The sequence below is a fragment of the Amblyraja radiata genome, chromosome 26 (genome assembly GCF_010909765.2).
Source record: "Amblyraja radiata isolate CabotCenter1 chromosome 26, sAmbRad1.1.pri, whole genome shotgun sequence".
Taxonomy (NCBI): domain Eukaryota; kingdom Metazoa; phylum Chordata; class Chondrichthyes; order Rajiformes; family Rajidae; genus Amblyraja; species Amblyraja radiata.
Window position 1 is genome coordinate 20,422,367 of NC_045981.1, and position 25,604 is coordinate 20,447,970.

Genomic DNA, 25,604 nt, shown 5'->3' on the forward strand with positions numbered 1-25,604 from the left:
TGTGTTTAAATAGTGGTCTTAGTGGTGGAATGGATTGTTACATTTGTTCAAATATGGTGAACACATTGCATTTTATTGAACACGCGCATTTTAAATTGTGAGGAATGTTGATCACTTCATTATAAATATAGATTAGAACAGTTATAACCAGAACTGTGACACTGGAGAGCTTGCTTTGTGGTGTGCAAGCAAGAAGCTGTGTTTGCATTGCCAGGTTGTAGTTTGTTGATCTGAATGGAAATTTGTTCGACGTGAATCTCTGGCTTCCCCCCTCCCCCCTCCCCCAACCTACCCTAGTCATTGAGTTTTTAATTTCAACATCAGCCAAGAAATGTTGTTACAACAGATCAGTTATAAAGAGTCAACATGTTTAATTGTCATATGTAATGTGAACTCCATAGTTAGGGTTGTGCAGGGTGGTTCAAGAATCTGATGGTTGATGGGAAGAAGCTGTTCATGAACCTGAAGGAAACAGTTCTTTTCAATTGAGATGTTGATGAAAAGGTAAATGTGCTTTGAAATATTCTCTTGGATATTGGAGACCAGTTGTTGAGCGGCATGCATTATACTGCTTACAGTAATATGCTGCTGCTGCTGTCACTCTATATCTCTGGGAGTATGGCATTCAAGTTGTACCTAACCCGTGTTTGTCCATGTATTCCTGGTAAAGTTCTTGGTACTTTGATTCCAGCAATTCTGAAAGGCTTGAAGAAGAAGGGGATTTTACATCCAACTCCCATTCAGATCCAAGGAATTCCAACTGTGTAAGTACAGAGATCTTGCGGGGAACACCCATTTATAGGAGAGGAACTTGAACAGTGGGATTCCTAGGCTTTAATATCCAACACTGAAGGTGCAACGCGACCTGGGTGTGCTTGTACATCAGTCACTGAAAGAAAGCATGCAGGCACAGCAGGCAGTGAAGAAAGCTAATGGCATTTTGGCCTTCATTGCGAGAGGATTTGAGTATAGGAGCAAGGAAGTCCTACTGCAATTGTACGGGGCCCTAGTGAGACTACACCTGGAGTATTGAGTGCAGTTTTGGTCTCCTAATTTGAGGGAGGACATTATTTTTTATTGAGGGAGTGCAGCGTAGGTTCACCAGGTTAATTCCCGGGATGGCGGGACTGACATATGATGAAAGAATGGGATGACTGGGCTTGATTTCACTGTAATTTAGGATGAGAGGGGATCTTATAGAAACATAAAATTCTTAAAGGATTGGACAGGCTAGATGCAGGAAAAGTGTTCCCGATGTTGGGGGAGTCCAGAACTAGGGGTCACAGTTTAAGAATAAGGGGTGGTCCATTTAGGACTGAGATGAGGAAAAACGTTTTCATCTAGAGTTGTGAATCTGTGGAATTATTTCACTGGATGTTTTCCAGAGAGAGTTAAATTTAGCTCTTGGGGCTAAAGGAATCGAGGGATATGGGGTAAAAACAAGAATGGGGTACCAATTTTGGATGATCAGCCATGATCATATTGAATGGCGGTGCTGGCTCAAATAGCCTACGCCTGCACCTATTTTCTATGTTTCTAAAATATGTTTTATATTAGGCAGCTAGCTCTTTCAGCACATGTGGAACTCATTCCAGAAGTACATGCCTGAGGACTGCGTTTAAGGGGGGCATATAGCAGCAATACTTGAATGTCCTTGGCTAGTATTAATACTGGGTAGGATTGAGTGCTGGAGTTGACCTGGTATTTGCATCTCTCTAACTTGTTGTGCTTGTTTCAGTTTGTCAGGCAGGGATATGATTGGCATTGCGTTTACTGGTTCTGGCAAGACCCTGGTTTTTATTCTGCCCATGATCATGTTCTGCCAGGAGCAGGAAAAAAGGCTGCCGTTCTCCAAGAGAGAAGGTCCATATGGACTCATCATTTGCCCATCTGTAAGTACCACTCTTCTACATAGAGAGCCTTACCTCCTCTATCGAGATGTTTTAAGGGGAAGCCATTCGAGTAGGCAAATCACTGGCACTTCATCACGAAGAGCATAGGACAATGAATAGATTGAATTTAGAGGTAACTGACATATAGATAATGTTGAATATATGGATACACTGAATATTGAATAAATTGAAAATTATTGAATTGCTACTCAATAAGTAGCAATTCAAAGAGCAATCTGGACAGCCCCGGGTCTGCAGAGAGATCAGACAGTTATCACATTCACGTTGAAACACTACTGTTATCCATTTTCTGTTCAAATACATTAAAGCCGCTTGTCTCGATCACATCCAGGCAGGTTTTGCATTCTTCCTTTAAGTAAAGAAATTCCTCCCTAATTCTCTGTTTGATTCAATATATGACCTTGTATTTTGACCACTATTTGTATTCTTTATTTAGTAGAAACATTCTCTCCACAACCACTCTGTCAAATCTATTTATAATGCTAAACTGTTCTATCAAATATCTAAATCTTTTCACTTTAAAGAAGAAAACAGCTTTTTAAATCTTTCCTAATAACAATAATATCTCAGCTCTGGAATCTGCTTTTTAACACTTTTTGGGCTTTCTTTAGTAGTCATGCCCATTTATTTAGAAACTAGAACTATACTCATTGCACTGAAAATGCATCCTGACCAGGACTTGAATGCTGAATGAATTTAGCATCACTGGTCTTGAATTCTACCGTTCTGTAAGCAATTCCCAATGCTCTTAATATTTCAAGTTCAAGTTCAAGTGAGTTTATTGTCATGTGTTCCTGTATAGGACAATGAAATTCTTGCTTTGCTTAAGCACACAGAAAATAGTAGGCATTTACTACTAATATTTGTGAATGCTTTGAATGTTTCTGCCTGTAAAGGATCCGTTCTCCTGTATTTCTTGGCCCTGCCACCCTATCTAGGTGTTTATTGTCTAGTTAAAGTTCATTGCCATTTAAATACCCAATCTAGAAGTTTTCTAAGTTTTGGAATACATTTTTCTTTGTTGATTCCACTACCACAGGATTTTCAGCCCTTCCCCTTGCCCTACCTCCATCCATCCTCCCCGTGCCCCTCTCCTCTACAGCTCAATTTTGTGTAATGCCTTCCTTCATTCTGCACCCTTAAGCTGATATAAACTGCAGTTTTTACATTTGTTTATGTGATCATGGAAGAGGAATACATTTAATTCCTTGGGACACTTGCACCATTAAACACGGTCAAGACTGATTTGAGACTTGCCTGGTTTTGCCCCAACTTCAAACACATTTTGTGATGAAGTGTTTCCTAGCCGTGCCTTTTAAAGGACCAGTACTGTTTATTTTTTATTTTTATAGCATCCACCAGTCTTGGACTCTCTAAACAAAGAAAATAGTTTTCTCTATCTACCCTATAGGTTCTCTTAAGATGTTTAAGATTTTTATCAAACCACCACTGGTGGATTTTATCAAACCACCAATGGGGAGACAACCCAATGTTGTGTAATGTCGCCTTACATTCTGCACTGTTTCCAAAATACATTTGTCCTTGACTATTCTGATGTAAATTGAGTGACATTGGACCCAGCACTGATTCTTGTAGACATGATTAATCACCATTTATACTATTTGACTTTTTGTATTGAGCCAAATTGTACCAATAAATTCCAAATAAATCTGGTAAATGACAGCAGGCGTGTTTGATTGAAGGCAAAAAAACCAAGGTGATTCTCTAATTCCATCAAACATTTCCGGCAGGTACAGAATAATTAGCTCCAAAGTAAAGCTCCCTCTGGCACTTCTAACACTCCCATTGTGGGTAATGAGTAAGTTAGTCACAGAGTAAAACTCATTGAACACTGCGAAGACGTGGTATTTGTTTTGTTATCTTGAGATACCATTTGAGAATTCTTTGAGGACTTTTACAGCAACTTAAAAGAGACTTTTATCCAATCAGCTACGGCATAAATTCCTATCAGAGCCAAAATCTTCTGCAATTCCCATGACCCATCGCATCTTCACAGCTGGCATCTCATCCCCTGCAACTGCCTGTCTTGGTCATATCTTGAAGACGTCAGGCCATTACAATATGCACATTCCATTCTTGTGACCTTCTGTAAATTAAACAGTTGTTACTATGGAAAATAATGTAATTTAGTAACTGGAGATGTGTTGACATTTGTAAGATGCTCTGCTGAATGTTTGTAGGCTGAAAGAAATGTTCCCTTCCAATGCAGAGAGAATTAGCGAGACAGACGCATGGGATTATCGACTATTACTGCAGCTTGCTGCAAGAGGAAGGCTTTCCCCAGCTTCGCTGTGCACTCTGCATTGGTGGCATGTCCATCAAGGAGCAGATGGAGGTTGTCAAACAGTATGTACAATGATTCTGTAGACCACTGTCAGTGCGTCCAGTTCATGCCCTATCCTAATACTGAGAGAGAATGTAACTGGTCCATTCCCTTGAAACATACAGTAGTTAATACCCTTTGTAAATAGGAAAAGATTTTAAAAAAAAAGATTGGTGCAGTGAAGGATGGCAAAGAAACTGCTGTTGGTATTGGTTTATTATGGTCATATGTGCCGAGGTACAATGAAAAGGTTTTTATTTGGATGATAGAAGATCTTTTTCTGGAACAAACACGCAAAGAGTCGCCACAATCAGGCACCATCTTTTATGTTTAGTGGGGGTAGTACAACACGAGATTTGGATTTGAGAAGACCTCTCACAGAGCAGGAGATAAATAGCCCAAATAACGTTTTCAGTAAAGTTGGATGAATAAGTAATATTAGCCAGGGAGATGAGGAACAGCCCTACCTAGCTACTAGCTCAAGAATTCTGAATCATGGGCCGGGGCAGGGCGCGTCCTGAAGGACAAATGGTGTTGATCTGAATACTGGGCAGGGGAAGGGGATTGAACAATCAAACACAAACAGGAGTAGGCTGTTTGGTCTCTCATGATTGCACTGTGATTCATTGAGATCTTGGGGCCAGGGGAAATGTTGAATCCCACAGAGGGAGTGAATCTAGGCCCATTTCCTCTTTAATTGCAAATGACGCTCAGAGACTGACTTTGCAATCGATTATCACTTTCCGCCAAGGTTGTTGGAAGAGTTTAGAATATAACGGGTCCTTGTGGTGACACGGTGACCCCAGGCAATGGTGACATACCAGGGGGTTGGGAATGTCATCCTGCTTGAGCGATGGATTGCACAGTCACAAGTGGCAACACCACGTGGGGTGGTTGGAGGAAACTGACGCATATTCTTGTGTGAAGAAGTTTCTCAGCACACACGGGAATTGAAGCTATGTAACGTGTAATCCTGCAGAGGTGTGCACATGATGGTTGCCACTCCTGGACGGCTGATGGATCTCCTGCAGAAAAAGATGGTCGGCTTGGACATCTGTCGCTACCTGGCACTGGATGAAGCCGACAGGATGATAGATATGGGTTTCGAGGAGGATATCCGCACCATTTTTTCCTATTTCAAGGTAACCGCTTATTCTGGTAAAACTCTCAGTAATAAAGGACTATAAGCACTATTTGTCTCAAGCAGAAATAACTGTGACACCTTAAGATCATAAGACATAGGAGCAGAATTAGGCTGTTCGGCCCATCGAGTCTGCTCCGTGGTGATCTGGGAAATGTGTTAAGATCTGAATGATATTTACGCATCTGCATCACGTGCTATCCCCTTTCTAATTGGCATCAGAAGATTCCTGGTAGATTTAGTCCCATGTTTACCATCTCTTCAGTCTTTTCAATACTGCAAAACACTTTAATAATAAATAACCAGTCTTGTGAGCAAAGGGGTTTAACCAATAGAGGCTCCCTGAACAAAAAGGGAATAAACTGGATCGCCTGAACTGAGGTCACCACAACATGCTGCCTGAATATAAATAACCAGCCTCTGCAAAGATGCAATGTATGAATATACTCCACACTCGAGGCAGAAGGGAGTGGCTCACTACACCTCAGGTGCAATGGACAACCCCACCCTGGTTACAACGGGTTGGCCACTTCAAAAAACTGAATTTTGCATGTTTTCTCTTTGCTCAGGGTGGTTTGCTTGGTGATTATGCAGGTCATTACTTTGACTATTCTTGTCTTCCAAACTATGGCATTGGCCATTTCTCTTGCTGTGTCTCCACCACTCCCATTACAGATTTAAACATTGGTCCTTGTATATCTTCCTGTCAGTGTGTTTCTGAGTGTATTCAGTCAGCCATTCCAGAGCCATTGACACAAGAGACTGTAGATGCTGGAATCTTGAGTAACTCAGTTGGTCAGGCAGCATTTATGGAGGAAATGGACAGACAATAATTCAGACTGAATTAGGATATCGACCCACAACGTCATCTGTCCATTCCCTGCACAGATGACGACAGATGGCACAATGGGCTAAGTGTTCGGCTGGCAACCTGAAGGTGGCCGGTTCGAATCCTGCTTGGAGTGTGTACTGTCGTTGTGTCCTTGGGCAAGACACTTCACCTACCTTTGCCTGGGACTAGAGACGGAAATTAGCTACTGATTGGCTACAATCTCGCATATTTACATGCAAATGTTCATTAATATGCACTGTCCCTATAAACAAAACATTATTATTATTATTATTATTATTATTATACGGCCTGATCCGCTAATTTCCTCCAGCAGTTTACTATTTTTCTCAAACTATTGCTCTTTTCCCTAATAGAAGAGGTCTTGGGAAAGAAGCTTTCTCCTTCAGTGGGTCTTGTGAGAATATGGACTGTGCCTAGCTTGATGGTTTTTCTTTCTTCTGTGTCTGATCTTACTGCAGGGCCAACGGCAGACTCTTCTCTTCAGTGCCACAATGCCAAAGAAGATACAGAACTTTGCCAAGAGTGCACTGGTGAAGCCCATCACCATCAACGTGGGTCGGGCTGGGGCTGCCAGCCTTGATGTGATCCAGGTGAGATGCATTAGATGCATAGTGCATTGACAATGTACCACTCAGAGCTTCAATTTCTCAGCAAGATGTAGATTTTCTATTGATGGTGGCTTATAGATTTATGGTATTTGGAAGAGAGAATTCATCTCATCGTGATCAGGTCAACGAAAAATGAGTTTATTCTCATTTCCCTCCTGTCAGTTCATAGCTTTTGCCGGGGCCAAGGAAAGAGCGTTCACGTCGCGGCCCTGTTTCAACCAATCTTTCCACCACCACGCACAAGAAGCGCAAGACAGACACCATTGTGCAGATGCCAAGAAGTGTGTTCAGCTCTGGCTGAACAACTTCTAATCTTGTGTGTGGACTCGATAAGAAGAAGATAGCTTTCGCCAGCTTATGAATTGCACACCCTGCCTCCTTGCCCCACTGCCCCACCCGCTCTCTTATTTTTCCGCTTTCCTTCCCGACTCTTCGCCTTCCCCTTCATTTCTCTGTCCCCTCCCTCCACCTGTATCCTGGTTCACCTTGGGGTTCCTTGGGGTTCCATCTCCTTGAAGCCCCCATATTTATCCCTCCACTTTCTCCTTCACTTTCTTCACTATTTCTTCTCAGTTCCTCTTCTGTTATCGCTCTCCATCATTTCCAGGCATCCCTCCTTCCCTTGCTGCCATCCCACTCTCACCCTAACATCTTAGTCCACTTGCCAATGTTCTTTCCCCATCTCTACTTTCCACTGCCCCACCAGCTCTGCTCCTTCTCCTGCTCTCTTCCCCTATATGTCCCTCTGACTCACCCTGCCCATCCCACTGTACCACTCCAAGCCTTTCTACTCAATTCCCCGAACCCCTTCTCCCACAGCCCATTCCCTAACCCCTAGTTATCTTTCTGACCATCGTCTTTCAATCCCTTGCAACTCATTACCTTCCTGTTTACTACCTCTTCCCCCTTCACTCACCCTTTTCTCCAGCTCGACTCTCAGTCTCTTTCCCCTTGTCCAGCTACTCAACTGGGTGTCGCGTTTGTAAGAAATTGGTGAACTGAAGATCTCTGGAACCTAATACATTGTGACTTGTGGGAAGGCTCCTGCAACTCAATGAGCTTCTCAGCTCATATTTAGGATTGTTTTGGAGTTTTCTCTTAGTGCTTGCCAATATGAATTATGTCTACTTGTGTTTAGGAAGTCGAGTATGTGAAGGAAGAAGCTAAGATGGTTTACCTACTGGAATGTCTGCAGAAGACTCCACCTCCGGTAAAGGAATTATCCTTCTTTATTATGGGCACCTGTGGAATGGGAAATGAGTGGCCAATCCAATCCCTGACGGTATCTGTGTGTAAGCGTATGAAATATGATGAAGCATTGTATTTTGGACATGGATCTACTGACAGTCAACCTAGTCTGTGTATTCTTAAACCAGGGAATCTAAGGTTTTGTTCAAAATAACACAATCTCTTTTTTGCTTCTTTAACACTGAATGAACGTGCATTCCTTCAGTCAGTAAAAGAAACAGAAAAATTGATCTACTTTCACAATCCTGAGGAATGATGTCGTGAAGAGAAACCAGGGCTCCTGATGTCTCAGAAACCATGTGCAGAATTGTTATCTAATGGCCAGCTTCAATGTACCTTTTCAGGTGTTGATATTTGCAGAGAAGAAAGCTGATGTGGATGCCATTCATGAATACCTTCTTCTGAAGGGTGTGGAAGCTGTCGCCATACATGGAGGGAAAGGTGAGTCCCGATACACAATGTCTGCCCTCACATGTGAAACTGGTGTTTTGGCAAGATGGCGGAGGCAATGAAGCCCACGGTCTGTAGTTCACTAGATGAGCAGGAAAGAAGAAATTGAAAGTTTTCCTTCAAATAATGATGGAAATAAACATCTAAATTGCTTTTCCTCAAACTTTTTTGGAATCAAAGTGCATTTGCCAAGTTTGTGGCTAGACACAGATATCATGTAGACTAGAACTTCCTTCCACATGAACAACATGGCCTACTTTGGTTATTACCAAATTATTTAATAGTGACTGTTGCATTGTAGGTCTCTTCATTTCTAAACACCCTGGAGCGCAATGAACCCAGTGCTGAGCCTTGCAGGAACCCACTGCACGCAACCTTGAAATCACAAAATTATTGTCGACTGTTGTCTTTTGCTTTCTGACACTGAATCAATTTTTAGTCCATTTTACCATTTCCCTAAAATCCCAATGTCTTTATACTTTTAATCAATCTGTCATGTGGGATCTTGTCAAGGGCCTTGCTAAAATCCATGCATGCCATCTCATCTGTTCTATCCTAAATTGTTAATCTCCTTTTTTATTTAAATACCAGCTGTTCACCGATACAATCCTTTCTTAGTAAATCCCTGATGAATATTCTTCATTAACTCTTGCCCCTCAAATTACTAACTTGGGCAATTTCTTAGAAACATTCCAATTAATTTGCTTGCTTACAATCAGAGGCCGACCTTTTTCTCTTTTAAAATATTGAAAACATATCAACAACTTTCCAGTCCTCTGGGCCCATACCTGCAATCAAAGATCTTTAGAAAATAATAAAATAATCTTGCCTCGTTGCAACACTTTATCCAGGTCTGCCTTTTATCTGCTTTTAAAGACGTCAGACCTTTCAATGTGCCCCTCTTCTATGAAAACGGACATTCAGAAATTTACACTTGCCTTTTCCCTCACTGCTCAGACTGCCATTTTGGTTTCTGAAAGGACCAATCTCCGTTCCTTTTATGCATTTGTAGAACATCTTGGGGACTTCCATGATTTTAACCAATAATATTTTCTACCAAAACACACCTTCTGAAGAAGGGTTTCGGCCCGAAACGTCGCCTATTTCCTTCGCTCCATAGATGCTGCTGCACCCGCTGAGTTCCTCCAGCAATTTTGTGTACCTTCTGTATCCCTGCTGGGTTTCAATAATGTTGAACTTTTGATTGCTACCATTTGCTTTCCTTTGCATTACCCAGGTCCGTGTGTTCTACCACATCTGTGGAGCCTAGATTGTGTGCTGCTTCTCTTCTTTTCAAATGAAAATATTTTTGGTCTGAGCAAAAATCTAAAAGCTGCAGTTGCTGGAAATCTGAAATAAATACAGAAAATGCTCAGCAGATCAGGAGGCATTTGTGGAAAGTGCAACAAATTAATATATCAGATCAAAATCCCTTCTTCAGAGCTGACAGGTCTTCAACCAGAAGTGCTAACTGTTTCTTTTTCCGCAGATATTCTTGACCTCCATTTCTAGTCTCCTCTGTATCCCAAAGTTTAATTCCTTCATGTCGGTGGCTGTACTTTAAACTGGAGTTCCTTTCCTTAGCTCCTCATCACCTTCTCTTTCCTTCCCCATCACCTCGATGATCAGACCTACATGTGCTCTTGTGGTCCTGTCAGGTTGTTTGTTCATCATTGCTGTGTGTTTTAGATCTTTTACCATATTTGCTATTCCAAATAAATACAAGTTATTGTGAGAAAATCTTCCATTGTGAAGACTAATTAATGAAGGAAGTTTGGCTTGAGTAAAATAATCATACTACTGAAGGCAAGTAAGACACAAAATGCTGGAGTAAGGGAAGGGTACCGACCCGAAATGTCACCTACTCGCGTTCTCCAAGGATGCTGCCTGACCTGTGAGTTACCCCAGCATTTTGTGTCTTTCCTTGGGAAACCAGCATCAGCAGTTCCTTGTTTCCACTACTGAAGGCTGGGGTTGTGTAGGTGAGTTGATGTTAATGCCACAGGTTTGAAAGGACTTGTTCCAACTGTGGTTCATTCCAGACCAAGAGGAGCGAACTAAGGCAATTGAGGCATTCCGGGAGGGTAACAAGGACGTGCTGGTGGCAACGGATGTAGCGTCAAAAGGCTTGGACTTCCCAAATATTCAGCATGTGATTAACTACGATATGCCTGAAGAAATAGAGAATTACGGTAAGAAGCATCATTGATATGAATGCTTAGCATTGAATGTGGTTTTTCACAGAGACTCTACTAAGTGTAAAAAACAGGAATTTGGTAAGCAAGAGAATCCTGTGAAGTCAGGAGACGGTTATTGTTTGATACTAAAACAAAAATCAGACTTGGTTTAGTTTAGTTTAGTGTAGAGATACAGCATGGAAACAGGCCCATCAAGCCCACACCGATCATCAACTCCTTCTATGTTATACGTCCAATCGCTGGCCTGGTGACTTTGTCATCATGGGGCTGTGGTCTGCGGAGTTTCTAGCCGCAGGCGTGGTGTGGACTTGCCATCCTGGAGTCTGGGATCCCTTGCCGGGGATCGCCGGAGAAGAGCTCCGACCGCTGGCCTGCAGCCTATAACATCCTGAAGCCGCGGTCTCCGTTAGGAAAGTGCCGATTCAGGCGACTCCAAACCGCGGAGTGGGTTTGACCGTCCCAATGTCGGAGGTTTGATAATCCAGACGAGTGGGCCTGTACATCGGGCCGTCCATAGCGGCGACTACGGAGGATTTATGGCCCCGACTACGGATGAACAAAGGAGGAGGACTGACTGGACTTTGTTGCCCTCCACCACAGTGAAGAATGCTGTGGTGGATGTTTGTGTTCAATTCTGTTGTGTATTGTGTGTTCTTTTTAAGTGTATCACTGCTGGCAAATTCATTTCACTGCACCTTCGGGTGCATGTGACAAATAAAATTAACTTTGACTTTATACCACTTTCTCATCCACTCTCTACAAACTAGAGACAATTTACAGAGGCTGATTAACCTAAAAACCAAACTTTGCATTGATTGGTAAATAACCATTATTTATTTAATCACTGAGAAACCTGTGAATCTAAGATGACAAAACACAGGCCTGACTAGTTCAGTCAGGGTAATAAATCATTAAGCATATCTAAAAAAAGTTGATGGAGTACAAATACAAACTTTCCTAGATACGGGATGGGTAGCTGAGACCTATGGCCTGCAATTCGTGTGGTGTGTGGGAACTTCAAGACACTATGTTGACCTTGTGGGAGAAAGTACCTCCAACTGACTCAGCTCAAGCCTCGGATTCCAGAACCTGAGGGGCAGCTAGTCTCACTGCAGTGCTCCAAACTCACCTTGTCTAGATTGGCATCTTAGATTGCTAAGGGATGGAAATAGCTGAGTTGTTGGACATAATCTTCCATGCATTTGTTGATACCATAGTTCAATGTCGACTGTGGGGAAACCTTTAGAATGTATCTGGATAAATATGAATTGAATAGGAAAAACCAGCATGGATTTATTAAATGCTAATTTTGTTCATCTAACAAGATATTTTGGAGAAGCCAACAGTATCAATGAGGGTAATGAACTTGATGTGATGTATACCGATTTAAAAAAAAAAAAAAAAAAAAAAAATTTGACAAAGTCATTAGCCAACAAGCTTCTTAGTAAAATTGAAGGCAATGGAATAAAAAGATCTGCAGTGGCATAGATTAAAGATTAACCTGTCTGTGTCTCAAACACCTGTCTGTGCCCCTAACTGAGAAACCCCCATGGCCACCTCATTTCAAACCTTTCTCCTGCACGTCGCATGGTGCCGTTACATGTGCGTGTAAGGAAACCACTCTAGTAATGTCTAGTCCAGGAAACTCCCAGCTACCCCCATACCTCTTTAATACAGCAATATCTCCAACTGCCGTATAAACTGGAAATCTCTGCCCTTGAGCTCAGGTGGTCCTCTGCACAAGATCCACCAGATTACAGGAAGTATCCCGAAGTTCCTCAAAGTAGGAATTGCAGGTTATAGTCTCAGCTACCTTTATTATGTGAGAGACATACTCTATTCCCTTTTTAGATGTATTTATTTATGTCCTATCACATTGAAATTACCTTTTTTTTCTCTTGTTTTACTTTTCCCTTTTGGTTTAAGGTCTTGGTCCTGGGGAATAACAATTCTTTTCCCTCAACAGCAAATTCTCTGTGCAAGCTTCCCTTTATGCTTCCACAATGCACAATGTTCAACAGTGTAAAGTTTGCTCTGTGTTTCACTAACGCATTCTGATGTTGTCTGTCCAGACCTGTTTCTGGAGCCTAATCTGAACACCTCCCAAATATTCAGTTCACAGGATTGGACGTACTGGTCGATCAGGGAAAACAGGAATAGCAACAACTTTTATCAACAAAGCTTGTGGTAAGTAGTGCCTCTGGCTTTTAGTCTTCAACAGAAGCAGGAAGTGTAGTTTGAGCAAAAACAAACCCAAGCAATTGATATGAGGGAACAGCAGATTTTCATTTATACATGAAGATGGTTTACTCTAGCATTTTGTGTCTATCCAAGCAATTGATAACTGTGGGTCCTCTGCTCTTCTGGCTTCCCACCCAAGGACTAATATTGGAGTTGCTCTGGACAAAATGGCTTTGAATCGTGCAGCTATTGGAAATTAGTAGGCAACACTAGGACACCAAGAGCAATTGTCTGTTCTGATAATTTGACGTATGCATTTTATTTGAATTACTTGATTGATTTAATCTGGCATCCTCCAGGATGAGCTGCATTACCTGAGGTGCTAGAAGGACTATTAACGGTTTCTTACTGTCACATGTACCAATTAAGGTACAGCGATATGCGAATTACCGTACAGCTATATGATGCAATCTGTAGGTTGGAACAGCAATGGTGTCTCTATGGCTGTGGTCGAGGGAATTTTGTATTTAACCTGTACTCTGTAACTAGCTTCACATGGGGCCCAGTTGCTCTCTTATTTACGCTTCAGATAGGGACAGACACAAAGAAGATCTCGTAGAGCAATGGTGAGTCTCACAAACAAGTGAGTTTATACAAGGCCATAACAGTACACAGTGGGAAACACTGAGACAACCCAAAATGTTTCAAAGATTCGCAGCATCCCATGGCACCCGTAATGAAATTGGGGAGTCGCTGTGCTAGGGAGGAGGTCAGAGCTTGCTGGATTCTCACAAATGCCCAAATGTATTTTTCCCATCAGTCTACGTTCTCTCTCGACTGTTTGCCTCCCTTAGTAAGTTCCCTCAAACCCCTCTTTTTGAAAGATAATGTCCTCAAATTCACCAGGATTATCTCGGACACCTCTCTCCCCTTTTTTTTAATCTCTCTGTCTCCTTCACAGGAGATAGACTATGAACGTACGTCTATTACAAACATACTGATTCCCGCGGTTATCTGGACCACTTTTCTTCCCACCCTGTTTCTTGGAAATAAACTATTCTCTACTCTCAATTCCTCCATGGCATACGGTTGCTTAGTTCTTATGATGTAAGGAATGTTTGCTTTTCAAACTTTACACGTGACTTTGATGCCCTGTGTGTCAGTACGTTGCTGTTGGTTATGTGGTTTGTTGATGTGTGTTTCTCTTGCAGATGAGTCAGTGTTAATGGATCTCAAGGCCCTGTTACTGGAAGCCAAACAAAAGGTTCCACCTGTTCTGCAGGTGCTTCAGACAGGAGATGAAACCATGCTGGATATCGGAGGTACGTTAGCCTATCAGTTACAAACAGCAGGCAGTTTAACTTTTATACCGAACAATTACCATTGAAATGCTGGAGAGAAAATCTTGCATTGATAGTGCACCACACTACAATTCAGACAGAAGATGTCAGAGAAGCAGCAATTTGCCTGCACAGAGAGTGCCCCAGCGAGACTTGACTTTGATTTTTTTTTAAGGCTGAGCTGTCCTGAAAGTAATTCTAGTTAGGGAGAGTGTGACAGTTTATAAAGAATATTTTTCAGATCACTGATTTTAGGTGGAAATTTAAGGTCCATTCTCAACATGCGATCATGCTGTGCAGGCTACCACTGCTAGGTGTCTTTTAACACAGGAAAACCTGTCCGTTTCTCTTTTTCTGACAACCTTAATCTGGAGAACACCTAGAACTCTGACCCCTTTGCGATTGCAAGACCAGGAGTTGCAGTAAGGAGTAGTGAGGTGGTGCGCATTAAAGGATTGCATCTACACTGGCAAAGTTTGAAACTGTGCTTTCTGCCAGCACGTAATGTAGGTTTTATGGGATAGATTTTGCCTATATTTGGGAAATTGTAGGGATAAACACCTATACACATGAGGGGCGGATATGATTGACTCCGCTTGTACATGGGAAAATTTGATGGAATACACACTGCCTGTACACAGGAGGGGATGGTGAGATCGATGGGTAGGTTTATTGAGTTGGTTGGGTAGGTTTGATGGCCAGTCTTTGGCCAATACTTGAAGATTTGATGAAATGCTCTACCTGCATTGGGAGAAGGTGAGATGAGATCATCTCGCCTTGGTTTGATGAATCGTAGGAAGGAGGCCATTCAGCCTGATGAATCTATACCAGCTCTACCTGAGTGTAATCCAACTTATCCTGTCCTCTCCCCATAGCCTCGGGTTATTTCCTTTAGCTCCCCTCTGACCATTACAGTTGACTTCATCTGGGATTGCATTCTGGAACCTGCAATGTTTTAAAAAAAATCTTCCGACCAAACCATTCAGTAAGATCAAGGTTGATCTTTAATCGTGCTCTACTTTTCCGTATTAATCTTGTATCCCTTGATTTCCTTAATACATAGAGATCTCTCTCAGTCTTTAATGTACTGAGGAGCTAAATCTCTACAGATAATTTCAAAGGTCTTGTTTCCCCTGGGTGAAGACATTTCTTTTTTACAGTCCTCAGTGACAGACGTTTCTTTTGCCAATTGCCTTCATTCTGAATCTTTGACTACTTCACCCCTCTACACTGTCGATAGGCTTCATCATTTTAAATACCACCATCAGATTCCATCTCAATTTCCTCTGCGCTGATAAGAACAGCACCAGCTTTTCGAGTGTACCCACATTTTTAAACCCCTCATTCCTTGATTCATTTTGGGAAATCTGTTCCACAACTTCTCAAAAAATATTCACATCTCTTCTAAAGAACAGTGCCCAGAACAGAATACAATACACCAATTGCGGCTGTGCCAGTGTTTTATAAAATTCATCATGACTTCCTTGTATTTGTACTCTGTACCTCTACTTATACAGCTCAGTATCCAGGATTATTTTTTTATAACCATTTTCTCAGTCTGTTCTGCCAGTTTCAGTGACCCCGAGATCTCTCTGTTGTACCTTTTTAGAATTGTTCCCCGGTAGTTAATTTTGCCTCTTCTCATTCTTGCTGCCAAAATGTAACACCACATTTCAGAGCATTACATTTAATCTGCCACCGTCCTGCTCATTCCAACAGCCTGTCATCTCCTGAAGGCTGCTCCTCCTCACAACTCATTCCACCTTTGTTTTCTTGTCATCTGCAACTTTCAAAATTGCCCTATAAACCCAAGTCCTAATCGTTGGTGTACAACAAGAAACATGTACCCAGGGTGGGGTTCATAAGATGCTGACTGCCTGCACAAAGACTTTTAATGAGATGCTCTCTATGTGTACATGAACATTTAAATTTCTTATTTAAAAGTGTTTCACTTGACTCCCTCCTTTCAAAAGAGAGATGATGGTGGATTCCAATAAACTCTGTCTCTGTAGCAGTTTCTTAAAGTTAAATTTAAACTTAAATCCAATATTTTCATCAGAAACTAAGAAATAGAATTGGTGGAGATCATTCAGCCTCTGGTTCATGCTGCATCATTCAATAAGATCAAGGTTGATCTTTTATCTTGCTCCACTTCTCTGTATTTATCTTGTATCCCTTGGTTTCCTTAATACATAGAGATCTGTCGATCTCAGTCTTGAATGTACTGAGCAGCTAAAGCTCTAGGGGCCTCTTGTACAGAGGTACATTTCAACGGTCTAGTGCCTCTTGGTACAGTATCATACAGTTCGTAGGCCCCCTTCGGTCATCGCTGACCATGGGTGTCTCCAGGGTGCTATTCCCTATATGGAGGACGCCTGTGCGTGAAGTTGTTTAACGTGGGGAGACTGGTGCACAGACAGCCACCCCACAGTCCTTGATAAATCTGGGTCGGGATCCAGTGGCATGGAGTCCAAGTCGACCGGGGACCCTTTCCAGCTGCAGTCTTTATCCGCCTTCCCAGCCGTTGTGATGCTCCACTAATGTCAGCCATCGTCCTCCGCCTGTTCCACCGTTGAGGTCTTGGTTGGATTGCTCTTTGACAGAGACCTCTCCCTCGACCAGGAGCATAGCTCCAGACGGCATCGCTCTCAGGATCTCAGGTCCATACGACAAGGTGACAATCCACAGAGAAATATTGCAGTCAGTATCAAACCCCTTGTTTTAAGACTGATCCCTGGTTCTAGACATTCCAGCCAAGGGAAATGTCATTTTCAATACCTTGTCAGACCCTGTACATTCCAGTGAGATCACTCCCCTCCCTCCTCCTAAATCCGAGACTGTATGAATTCAGCACAGCCCTCATCACAGACAAATCCACTATACCAGCAATCAATTTGGCGAACATTTACTGCCTCCATCACAACCAAGGGACAGGGGGACCTGACCAGTGGATAATACTCGTGGTGCAGTCTTACAAGTGCCGATCTAATCAGAGCAGGATATCTTCCTCTTGTATTGAAATCTAAATACAATAAAGGCCAAAGTACAGGTTCTTTTTCTAATTGCTTGTTGTAGCTACATATTGACTTTCAGTTTTTCATGTATAGGGAAAACAAGGCCATCTGAACATCACTGCTTTCCTTTTTATGTCTACATATGGATGACCAAAATTCCCCACATCATATTCCATCTGCTCTTTGTTATTTTAACACACCTGCTGTATGCAGTGGTTTTTCTCTCTTTCACTCGCACGCTCCATCGTGTTCGCTCGCTAGATTGTGTTCGCTCGTTCTCTCGCTCTCTCTTTCTCTCGCTCTCTTCTCTCGCTCTCTCTTTCTCTCGCTCTCTTTCTCTCGCTCTCTCTCTTGCTCTTTCTCTCGCTCTCACTTTCTCTCGCTCTCACTTTCTCTCGCTCACTCTTTCTCTCGCTCTCTCTCTTGCTCTTTCTCTCGCTCTCACTTTCTCTCGCTCACTCTTTCTCTCGCTCTCCGCTTGCTCTTTCTCCCCTTGCTCTTTCTCCGCTCGCTATCTTGCTCCGCTCGCTCTTTCTCTCGCTCTTTCTTTCTCGCTCTCTCTCTCGCTCTTTCTCTCGCTCTTTCTCTCGCTCTTTCTCTCGCTCTCTCTCTCGCTCTTTCTCTCGCTCTTTCTCTCGCTCTTTCTCTCGCTCTTTCTCTCGCTCTTTCTTTCTCGCTCTCTCTCTCGCTCTTTCTCTCGCTCTTTCTCTCGCTCTTTCTTTCTCGCTCTTTCTCTCGCTCTCTCTCTCGCTCTTTCTCTCGCTCTTTCTTTCTCGCTCTTTCTCTCGCTCTTTCTCTCGCTCTTTCTCTCGCTCTTTCTCTCGCTCTTTCTCTCGCTCTTTCTCTCGCTCTTTCTTTCTCGCTCTCTCTCTCGCTCTTTCTCTCGCTCTTTCTCTCGCTCTTTCTCTCGCTCTTTCTCTCGCTCTTTCTCTCGCTCTTTCTTTCTCGCTCTTTCTCTCGCTCTTTCTTTCTCGCTCTTTCTCTCGCTCTTTCTCTCGCTCTTTCTTTCTCGCTCTTTCTCTCGCTCTCTCTCTCGCTCTTTCTCTCGCTCTTTCTTTCTCGCTCTTTCTCTCGCTCTTTCTCTCGCTCTTTCTCTCGCTCTCTCTCTCGCTCTCTCTCTCGCTCTTTCTCTCGCTCTTTCTTTCTCGCTCTTTCTCTCGCTCTTTCTCTCGCTCTTTCTCTCGCTCTTTCTCTCGCTCTTTCTCTCGCTCTTTCTTTCTCGCTCTTTCCCGCTCTTTCTTTCTTGCTCTTTCTTTCTCGCTCTTTCTTTCTCGCTCTCTTACTCTCTCCCTCCCTCTCTCCCTTTCCCTCCTTCACTCTTTCTCTCCCTCGTTCTTTCTCTCACTCCTGAATCCCAAACTTCTCCCTACCGTCCATCTTGTCTCCCATCCACAGCCACTGAGATTGCTTGACAAATCTGGTGGGTTAATCTCACTGGTGTTACGCACTTAGGTGAGGGAAGGATCCCGATGGTTGTATTTATTTACATCATTGGGAGGGGTGGAAGATTGCAACCTTCATGTAGTCTGCCATGTTTCGACGAATGCAATCAACCCGGCGTGCACAAATGAAATAAGATCAAATAGAACAAGTTGACCTACAACTTTAAGCTGTGCACGCCATATGCAAGAAGAAGAAGACATCATTGGGATTTTCTCACCTGTCAAGCAATGCTGAAGCAGATGTTCTTGTGCGAGATTTAACCGTATGATATAAACTCACGCTCATGTCAGCTAATGTGTAATTGTGCTTCCTTCTGCAGGTGAACGAGGCTGTACGTTTTGTGGTGGTTTGGGGCATCGTATCACAGACTGTCCAAAACTGGAGGCCATGCAGACAAAGCAGGTCAGCAACATTGGCCGCAAGGATTACCTCGCTCACAGCTCAATGGACTTCTAACCTCATGCAAACAGTGGCTGCAACATCATATCCAACAATGCCAGGGCTTGCAATTCCGTGACCAGTTGTGGTCTGTTGTCCAAACCCAAACTAGGAGCAGATTTGCCTGCAGGTGGTTAAAAGCAGCATTTTATATTTTAGCAGAGCAGTTTGGTCCATCCCGAGTAACTTCTGTACATTGAGGCACTGATGACCATTTGACCAAGCCTCGTTTAATATCGACCTGCATATTATAAACTTCAATTCATTCAAATAATCCTCAGTAGCTTGGTGGATGTTCTTGGTTTGGTGTCACCTAATTATAAATGTATATATTTGTGAAAATAAATGCTGTTTTGAAATTATATGCTCAGCATCTTCCCATCCTTTTCACAGTACGAGGAGGTAATCTACCAACTTTAGGTATTGGTGTTAGTTTATTATTGTCACGTGTACTAATACATATACTAAACCTGTGCTTTGTATGCTATCCAGGCAAATCAAACCATACATGAATGCAACCACACCATACACGAGTACAACAGTGCAAAAAGAGAAAGGAACCAATGTGTTACAGTTATGTAGAAAATACAAGTTAAAGAAGTGCGTGGGCCTCCCAAGATGAATTGGGAATTCATCCTTTTAGTGTGAAATATCTGTTTCAAATGGCCAATAACAATGGGGAAGTAGCTGTCCTTGAACCTGGTGGTATGTGCTTTCAAGCATTTGTATCTTCCAACAGAGGGGGGAAAGAGAATGAACAGTGTGTGAGTGTCTTTGATTATTTTGGCTGCATTCCGAAGGCAGAGTGAAGTCCATGGGAGTTTGGGGGGGTGTGGGGACAGAAGGTAGGGTTAGAGCAGGTAGAGGCATTGGTGTACTTCCTTGAATGTGGTCTCAATGTAGATGGACTAGGACAAATTGATGGCGATATTTACACGAAGCTGTCAACCATCTGCACCAGCACCTTTGATGCTAACTGTTGTTTCTGAATTTGATGATCAGCTCCTTTATTTGCTGCTATTGTCTTGACATCATGCTACTAAGCTCTCTATCTTCCTGTACTCTCTCGATATTGTTCGAGATTGGGCCCACTATGGTGGTGTCATCTGCAAATGGAGTTAGACTAGAATTTGGCCTCACAGTTGTGTGTGTGTGTGTAGGGTGTATAGTAAGGAGCTGAAAACAGCCTTGAGAATGAGGGCACTGAGAACACTAATGTTGAGATGTTTGGTCGCCTATTAGAAACATAGAAAATAGATGCAGGAGGCCATTTGGCCCTTCGAGCCAGCACTGCCATTCATTGTGATCATGGCTGATCATCCACAATCAGTAACCCGTGCCTGCCTTCTTCTTACTGATTGTGATCTATGGGTCAGGAAGGACTCCACTCTAGATGCTGGTACGGAGCCCTAAGTCAAGCTGTTTGCAGATGAGTTTGATTTGAATTGTGGTGTTGAATCGTAGCTATAGTCAATAAATATAAGGCTGATGCAGGTGTCCTTGTGATCCAAATGTTCCAAGGATGTGTAGAGCCAAGGAGATAACTTTGGCCATGGATCTATTGTGGCGGTAGGCAAACTGCTGGGATTGTTAGATATCTCATGGCTGTCTGGGATTGTCTTGGCATGTACTGTAAACCTTAGCTGCTTCTTTTTTTCTGCAAACTTTCTTTGCCTGAACTACCCTGATGTCTAATAAGGTGAAAGATCTCTGTTAGGAAAATGAGGCTCTTCATTTATATACCAAGCCCGCTGAGTCAAACTTTATCTTCCCTTTCATTCACCTCGCTCCTGTTCGGTCCAAGTTCCAAGAGGAGGGACACAATGTCCTAAATTTTGATTTACCTCTGTTGGTATCCCAACTTCATACAACAATTCAGGAGTGACAACAGTCTCTCAACTTATCGACTTGCAGGGTAGAAATGAAAGGGAAAGCCTTGAGGGGCAACTCCCCTCATCTTCCAGCTTGGCACATTAAATCTTGATGGCCATCTTTGCTCACAGGTATGCCCCCAGATATGGAAAGTGGACCAAGTTTACCAGTCTTATCATGAATCCTTATTGTTGGTGGGGTGGAAGGTATTATGTTGTACAGCTGGAGCAAGTCAGTAGAGGATATTTTGAGAGTAAAGCCCAAACTTGTGCATACTTCTATAAACTAGTAAAGAGGTAAGGGGGCGAGTAACTGGGAACTCGACATCTGAACATGTACACAACCAAGACTCATCGGCATGTTGCAGATCGATGACTGAAGTTTTAGAATGGAGATACCAGAGATTGAAGAGTTCCCAATTGTACTCTCAATTAGCTCCACGCCAGCAGGAAGCTTGTTTTAGGTGGGGATGTTGCCAGGACTTAAGGGCACATGATGTTGGGAAAGCTAGGACTTTATTCCTTGGAGTGCAGGAGTCTGTGGGTAATCTAATAGAGATGTATAAAATCAAGAGGAGCATAGATTGGGTGAATGTGTATAGTCTTTTTACTAGGATTGGGAAATCAAGAACCAGAGGGGAGAGGGAAAAGATTTCAAGGAGACCTGAGGGGCAACTTTTTCACTCGGAGGCTGATGGGTGTATGGAACGAGCTGCGAGAGGAAATGGATGAGGCAGGTACAATAACAACATTTAAAAGATATTTGGACAGGTATGTGAATAGGAAAGGTTTAGAGGGATATGGGCCGAACACTGAGAAGTGGGACTAGCTTAGATGAGGCATCTTGGTTGGCATGGGCGAGTTAAGCCAAATAACCTGTTTCTGTGCTTTATGACTGACAAGATTGGGGCAAGAAAGATTGTGAGGCTTGAAGTGATGGCATGTCCATGGTTGACACCAGCCCTCAATGAAATTGAGTCTTTTGCAGACGGATTATTAGAATCATGACTTGAATGCCATTGGATAAAGGTATTTATCATGTCTATTATGGATATAATTCATAGGGTTGCTCCTCCATTGGGAGGAGTTGTTTGAGGAGGATGCTTTCCTGTGGCTGACTGAAGTGACCACAATAAACACTCTATTTCTGAAGATACCCATTATGGAGGTGTGTTGCATATCCTCCTCCCAAACATGGGAGATGAGGTTTTAAATTGGTGGCTTTTGCCAAGTTTTAGAACTTAATTAAGGATGTTGTCTGCTCCTGCGGCCCTGTTGATTTTCTGTTGGCATGTGGCCTTTTCAATCCCTTGTTGATTATGGGTGGTGGCTAAGCTGATAGAGTATAGAGTCCCATTTGCAAAGGTCTGTAGAATGTTTTTTGCAAACACTGGTTGCCCCTTTATTCTTGGCTCCATTCTTACCCCTATCTTGGCTCCAATTAAGGTGGAGACTTGCATGTCTGAGAGTGCAGAAGAATCCTTCATGTTGTGGTTGTCAGGGAGGTGTTCCTCTCATCCCTATCTCTTTTCTATGTCACAGGTTTTAAACAGATTCCTGACCTCGGTTGCTATCCAGTGGAGTTTGCACTTTCTCCCTGTGACCTGGGTTTCCTCCGGGTGCTCCAGTCACCTCGCATGTCCCACTGATATCCCGGCTTTGTAGGTTAATTGGCCTCTGTAAATTCCCCAAGTGTGTAGGGAGTGGGGATAACATAGAACAAGTGTGAACAGGTGATCAATAGTCAGCATGGACTCGGTGGGTCAAAGGGCCTGTTTATAATCTGCATCTTTCAATCAATCAATCTTTCAAGTTGGGCCTCCCTCTCGGGAGGCGCTGTGCGTTTGTGCTTGGTTGGAGTTTCAAATCCATATGTTTCTGGTTAATTAGCTGTATTTCCTGGTGATGCTCATTAAGCCAGTCTGGTGTTTTCCAATGGAGAAGCCAATGGAAAAGAGTCTTCACTGGTAATAATAATTGATAACTCTTGCGCAGTTGACATTATGCAACCGTTGTTGGTTGCAGATTGATGAGGGCTGCCTGACCCAATCTATGTAGGGTTCTTGAGACTGTCAACACTGACTAGCTTCAGCAACATTTCTATTGCCACTGTTGTTTGGACAAGGCTGCTAAAGATGGTAGTGTGTGGTCCAACTGTCCCACAGCCTCACCATTTATAATTCATCACAGAGACAAAGAAGTGGAATGTCTGACCCAAAATGTCACCTGTCCATTCCCTCACCTGATGCTGCCTGGCTTATTGAGTTCCTCCTGTTACTTTGTATTTTTTTCAGGATTGCAGCATTTACAGTCTCTTATCTACAAAAAGTGTAATGTGTGTGTAACAGCCTCTATTACCACATTTGGACGCTCTTTTGGAGATCCCTTTGTTCTACTCTTTCAACCAACTTGATTTACTCTCTTTTCAAGTTATGATGAAGATTCTCAGAAATGAAACAGTAACTGTTTCTCTTTCCCCAGTCCATAGCTGAGACTTGCCATTGTAGAAATCATGAATACACTGGAATTGAGTATCCTTTCAACATTTAGGAAGTATCTAGATAAGCTCTTGAAGTGCCAAGACATAGAAGTCTATGGACCAAATGCTGGTAACTTAGATTAGTGTAGGTGGGTAGTTGATGGTTGGCCTAGATGAAGCGGGCCAAGGCATCTTTCTGCCCTCTACCTCTCTATGACACTATTCCCTTTGTTCTGGCCATACTTTTTCCCACATTCTCTACAACTCAAAACTATCATGTATTTTCTTTTTTTCCTCTCAGTTCTGACAATAAGTCTTTGACCTGAAACATTAACTTTTTCTTTTCATATATGTTGCCTGACCAGCTGAATGTTTCCAGCATTTTCTGTTTTTATTTCTGATTTCCATTGTCTGCAATGTTTCACTCTACTAATACTGAGTGTTACTTCCTCCTTTTCACCCTCTCTCTCAGTGGACCCCTGATTCTCCAACATTTCTGAGAGGTTATTGAGTTTTCATTTGCAAAGACACTTCCAAAGTATTTGTTCAATTGTTATGCGACATCTTCATTTTTCATTCGAAATTCCCCTGCTTCTGACTGTAAAGAGCCAACATTTGTCTTCACCAATCCTTTCGACTTCCCAAACCTATAACCTATAAAGAATTTTACAGTCAGTTTTATGTTCCCCTAATGCAATCTTTTATCCCTTCTCAGTTAATCTCGGGCTACCTGATGCTCTTCCTAAGACTTTTTTTCAAGCAAATTACTGTGACCTCCATAGATTGGGTACTATTCCCAATTTCCCTTGTTAGACACAGTATCTTTCCTGTTTTATTTTTCCTCCCCAGACAGAATTGGTGTAAATCATCTATGTTCTTAAACGCTTGCCATTACTGATCCACTGTCAAACCCATTCATAACGTTCCCCAATTTATCTTATCCAGCTCCCCATTGTATTTTCCTTTATTTAGATTCAGAACCTGTGTCTCCTTCCTCACTATTGCATTAATCTCCTCTTTAAGCAACAAAACTGCCATTAGTCCTTTCCCTTTTGCCTGCCCTGCCTAATTAATGGACACTCAGAGATGTTCAATCCTGAGACATACAAGGAACTGCAAATACTACAATGTTGAGCAAAATACGAAGTGCTGGACGACCTCAGTGGTCAGGCAATATCCATGGGGGGAATGGGCAGATGGGTTGTAAAGGAGCGCAGCAACTTCAACAGACCAGAGATCACACACAAATGTAACCTTTGCCACAGAGACTGTCACTCCCGCATTGGTCTCTTCAGCCAAGCGACGCTGCTCCAGCCGAAGTTTGGAGCAAGCAGCCAACAACTAGGATGCATCACCCATTGTCAGTCAGGACCAAGGGGGGGCCCACAGGAATGTGACGATATTGGACCTGTACTCTCTGGAGTTTAGAAGGATGATGGGGACCTCATTTAAACATACCAAATAGTGAAAGGCCTGGATAGAGTGTATGCGGAGAGGATGTTTCCACGAGTGGAAGAATCTCGGTCCAGAGGGCACAGCCTCAGAATGAAATGACGAACCTGTAGAAAGCAGATGAGGAGGAATTTCTTTAGTCAGAGGGTGGTGAATCTGGAATTCATTGCCACAGATGGCTGAGGAGGCCAAGTCATTGGGTATTTTTAAGGTGGACATTGACCCAGATTCTTAATTAGTAAAGGTTTCAAGGGTTATAGGGAATGGCCTAAATGGCCTACCCCATATTCTTAAACTGACCCCTGGTTCTAGAACAAAGGTGGACCCGGTGTGGGTGAGGGGGGAGAACAAAGGGGGACCTGGCACAGACACTTTGTAACTTTGTCGGCACCCTTACGTCCCTTTGCATACACCTTGGGTATGTGAAACAAATAATATCATTGTGACTTGTCACATGTGTCAATAAAGTATTTAATTCAATTCAATGTTGTGTCTATCTTTGGTATAAACCTGCATCTGCAGTTCCTTCCTGCATTATTTAAAATACAAGGTACACAAAAAAGCTGGAGAAACTCAGCGGGTGCAGCAGCATCTATGGAGCGAAGGAAAAAGGCAACGTTTCGGGCCGAAG

General features: G+C 42.8%; 1 protein-coding gene across 3 annotated transcripts in view; it reads left to right on the forward strand.

Moving 5' to 3' along the window:
• Nucleotides 1-19,533, forward strand: part of ddx41 (DEAD-box helicase 41) — a 34,679-nt gene extending 15,146 nt beyond the window's left edge. For all 3 annotated transcript variants that reach the window (XM_033044421.1, XM_033044422.1, XM_033044423.1), the window contains 11 exons: nt 692-764; nt 1,739-1,892; nt 4,144-4,280; nt 5,237-5,399; nt 6,710-6,841; nt 7,998-8,069; nt 8,452-8,548; nt 10,600-10,749; nt 12,871-12,942; nt 14,148-14,258; nt 19,053-19,533. In XM_033044421.1, coding sequence (XP_032900312.1) covers nt 692-764; nt 1,739-1,892; nt 4,144-4,280; nt 5,237-5,399; nt 6,710-6,841; nt 7,998-8,069; nt 8,452-8,548; nt 10,600-10,749; nt 12,871-12,942; nt 14,148-14,258; nt 19,053-19,189 — 1,298 coding nt within the window. In that variant the 3' untranslated portion in view covers nt 19,190-19,533. The remainder of the gene's footprint in view (nt 1-691; nt 765-1,738; nt 1,893-4,143; nt 4,281-5,236; nt 5,400-6,709; nt 6,842-7,997; nt 8,070-8,451; nt 8,549-10,599; nt 10,750-12,870; nt 12,943-14,147; nt 14,259-19,052) is intronic.
• The last annotated feature ends 6,071 nt before the right edge of the window (nt 19,534-25,604 follow it).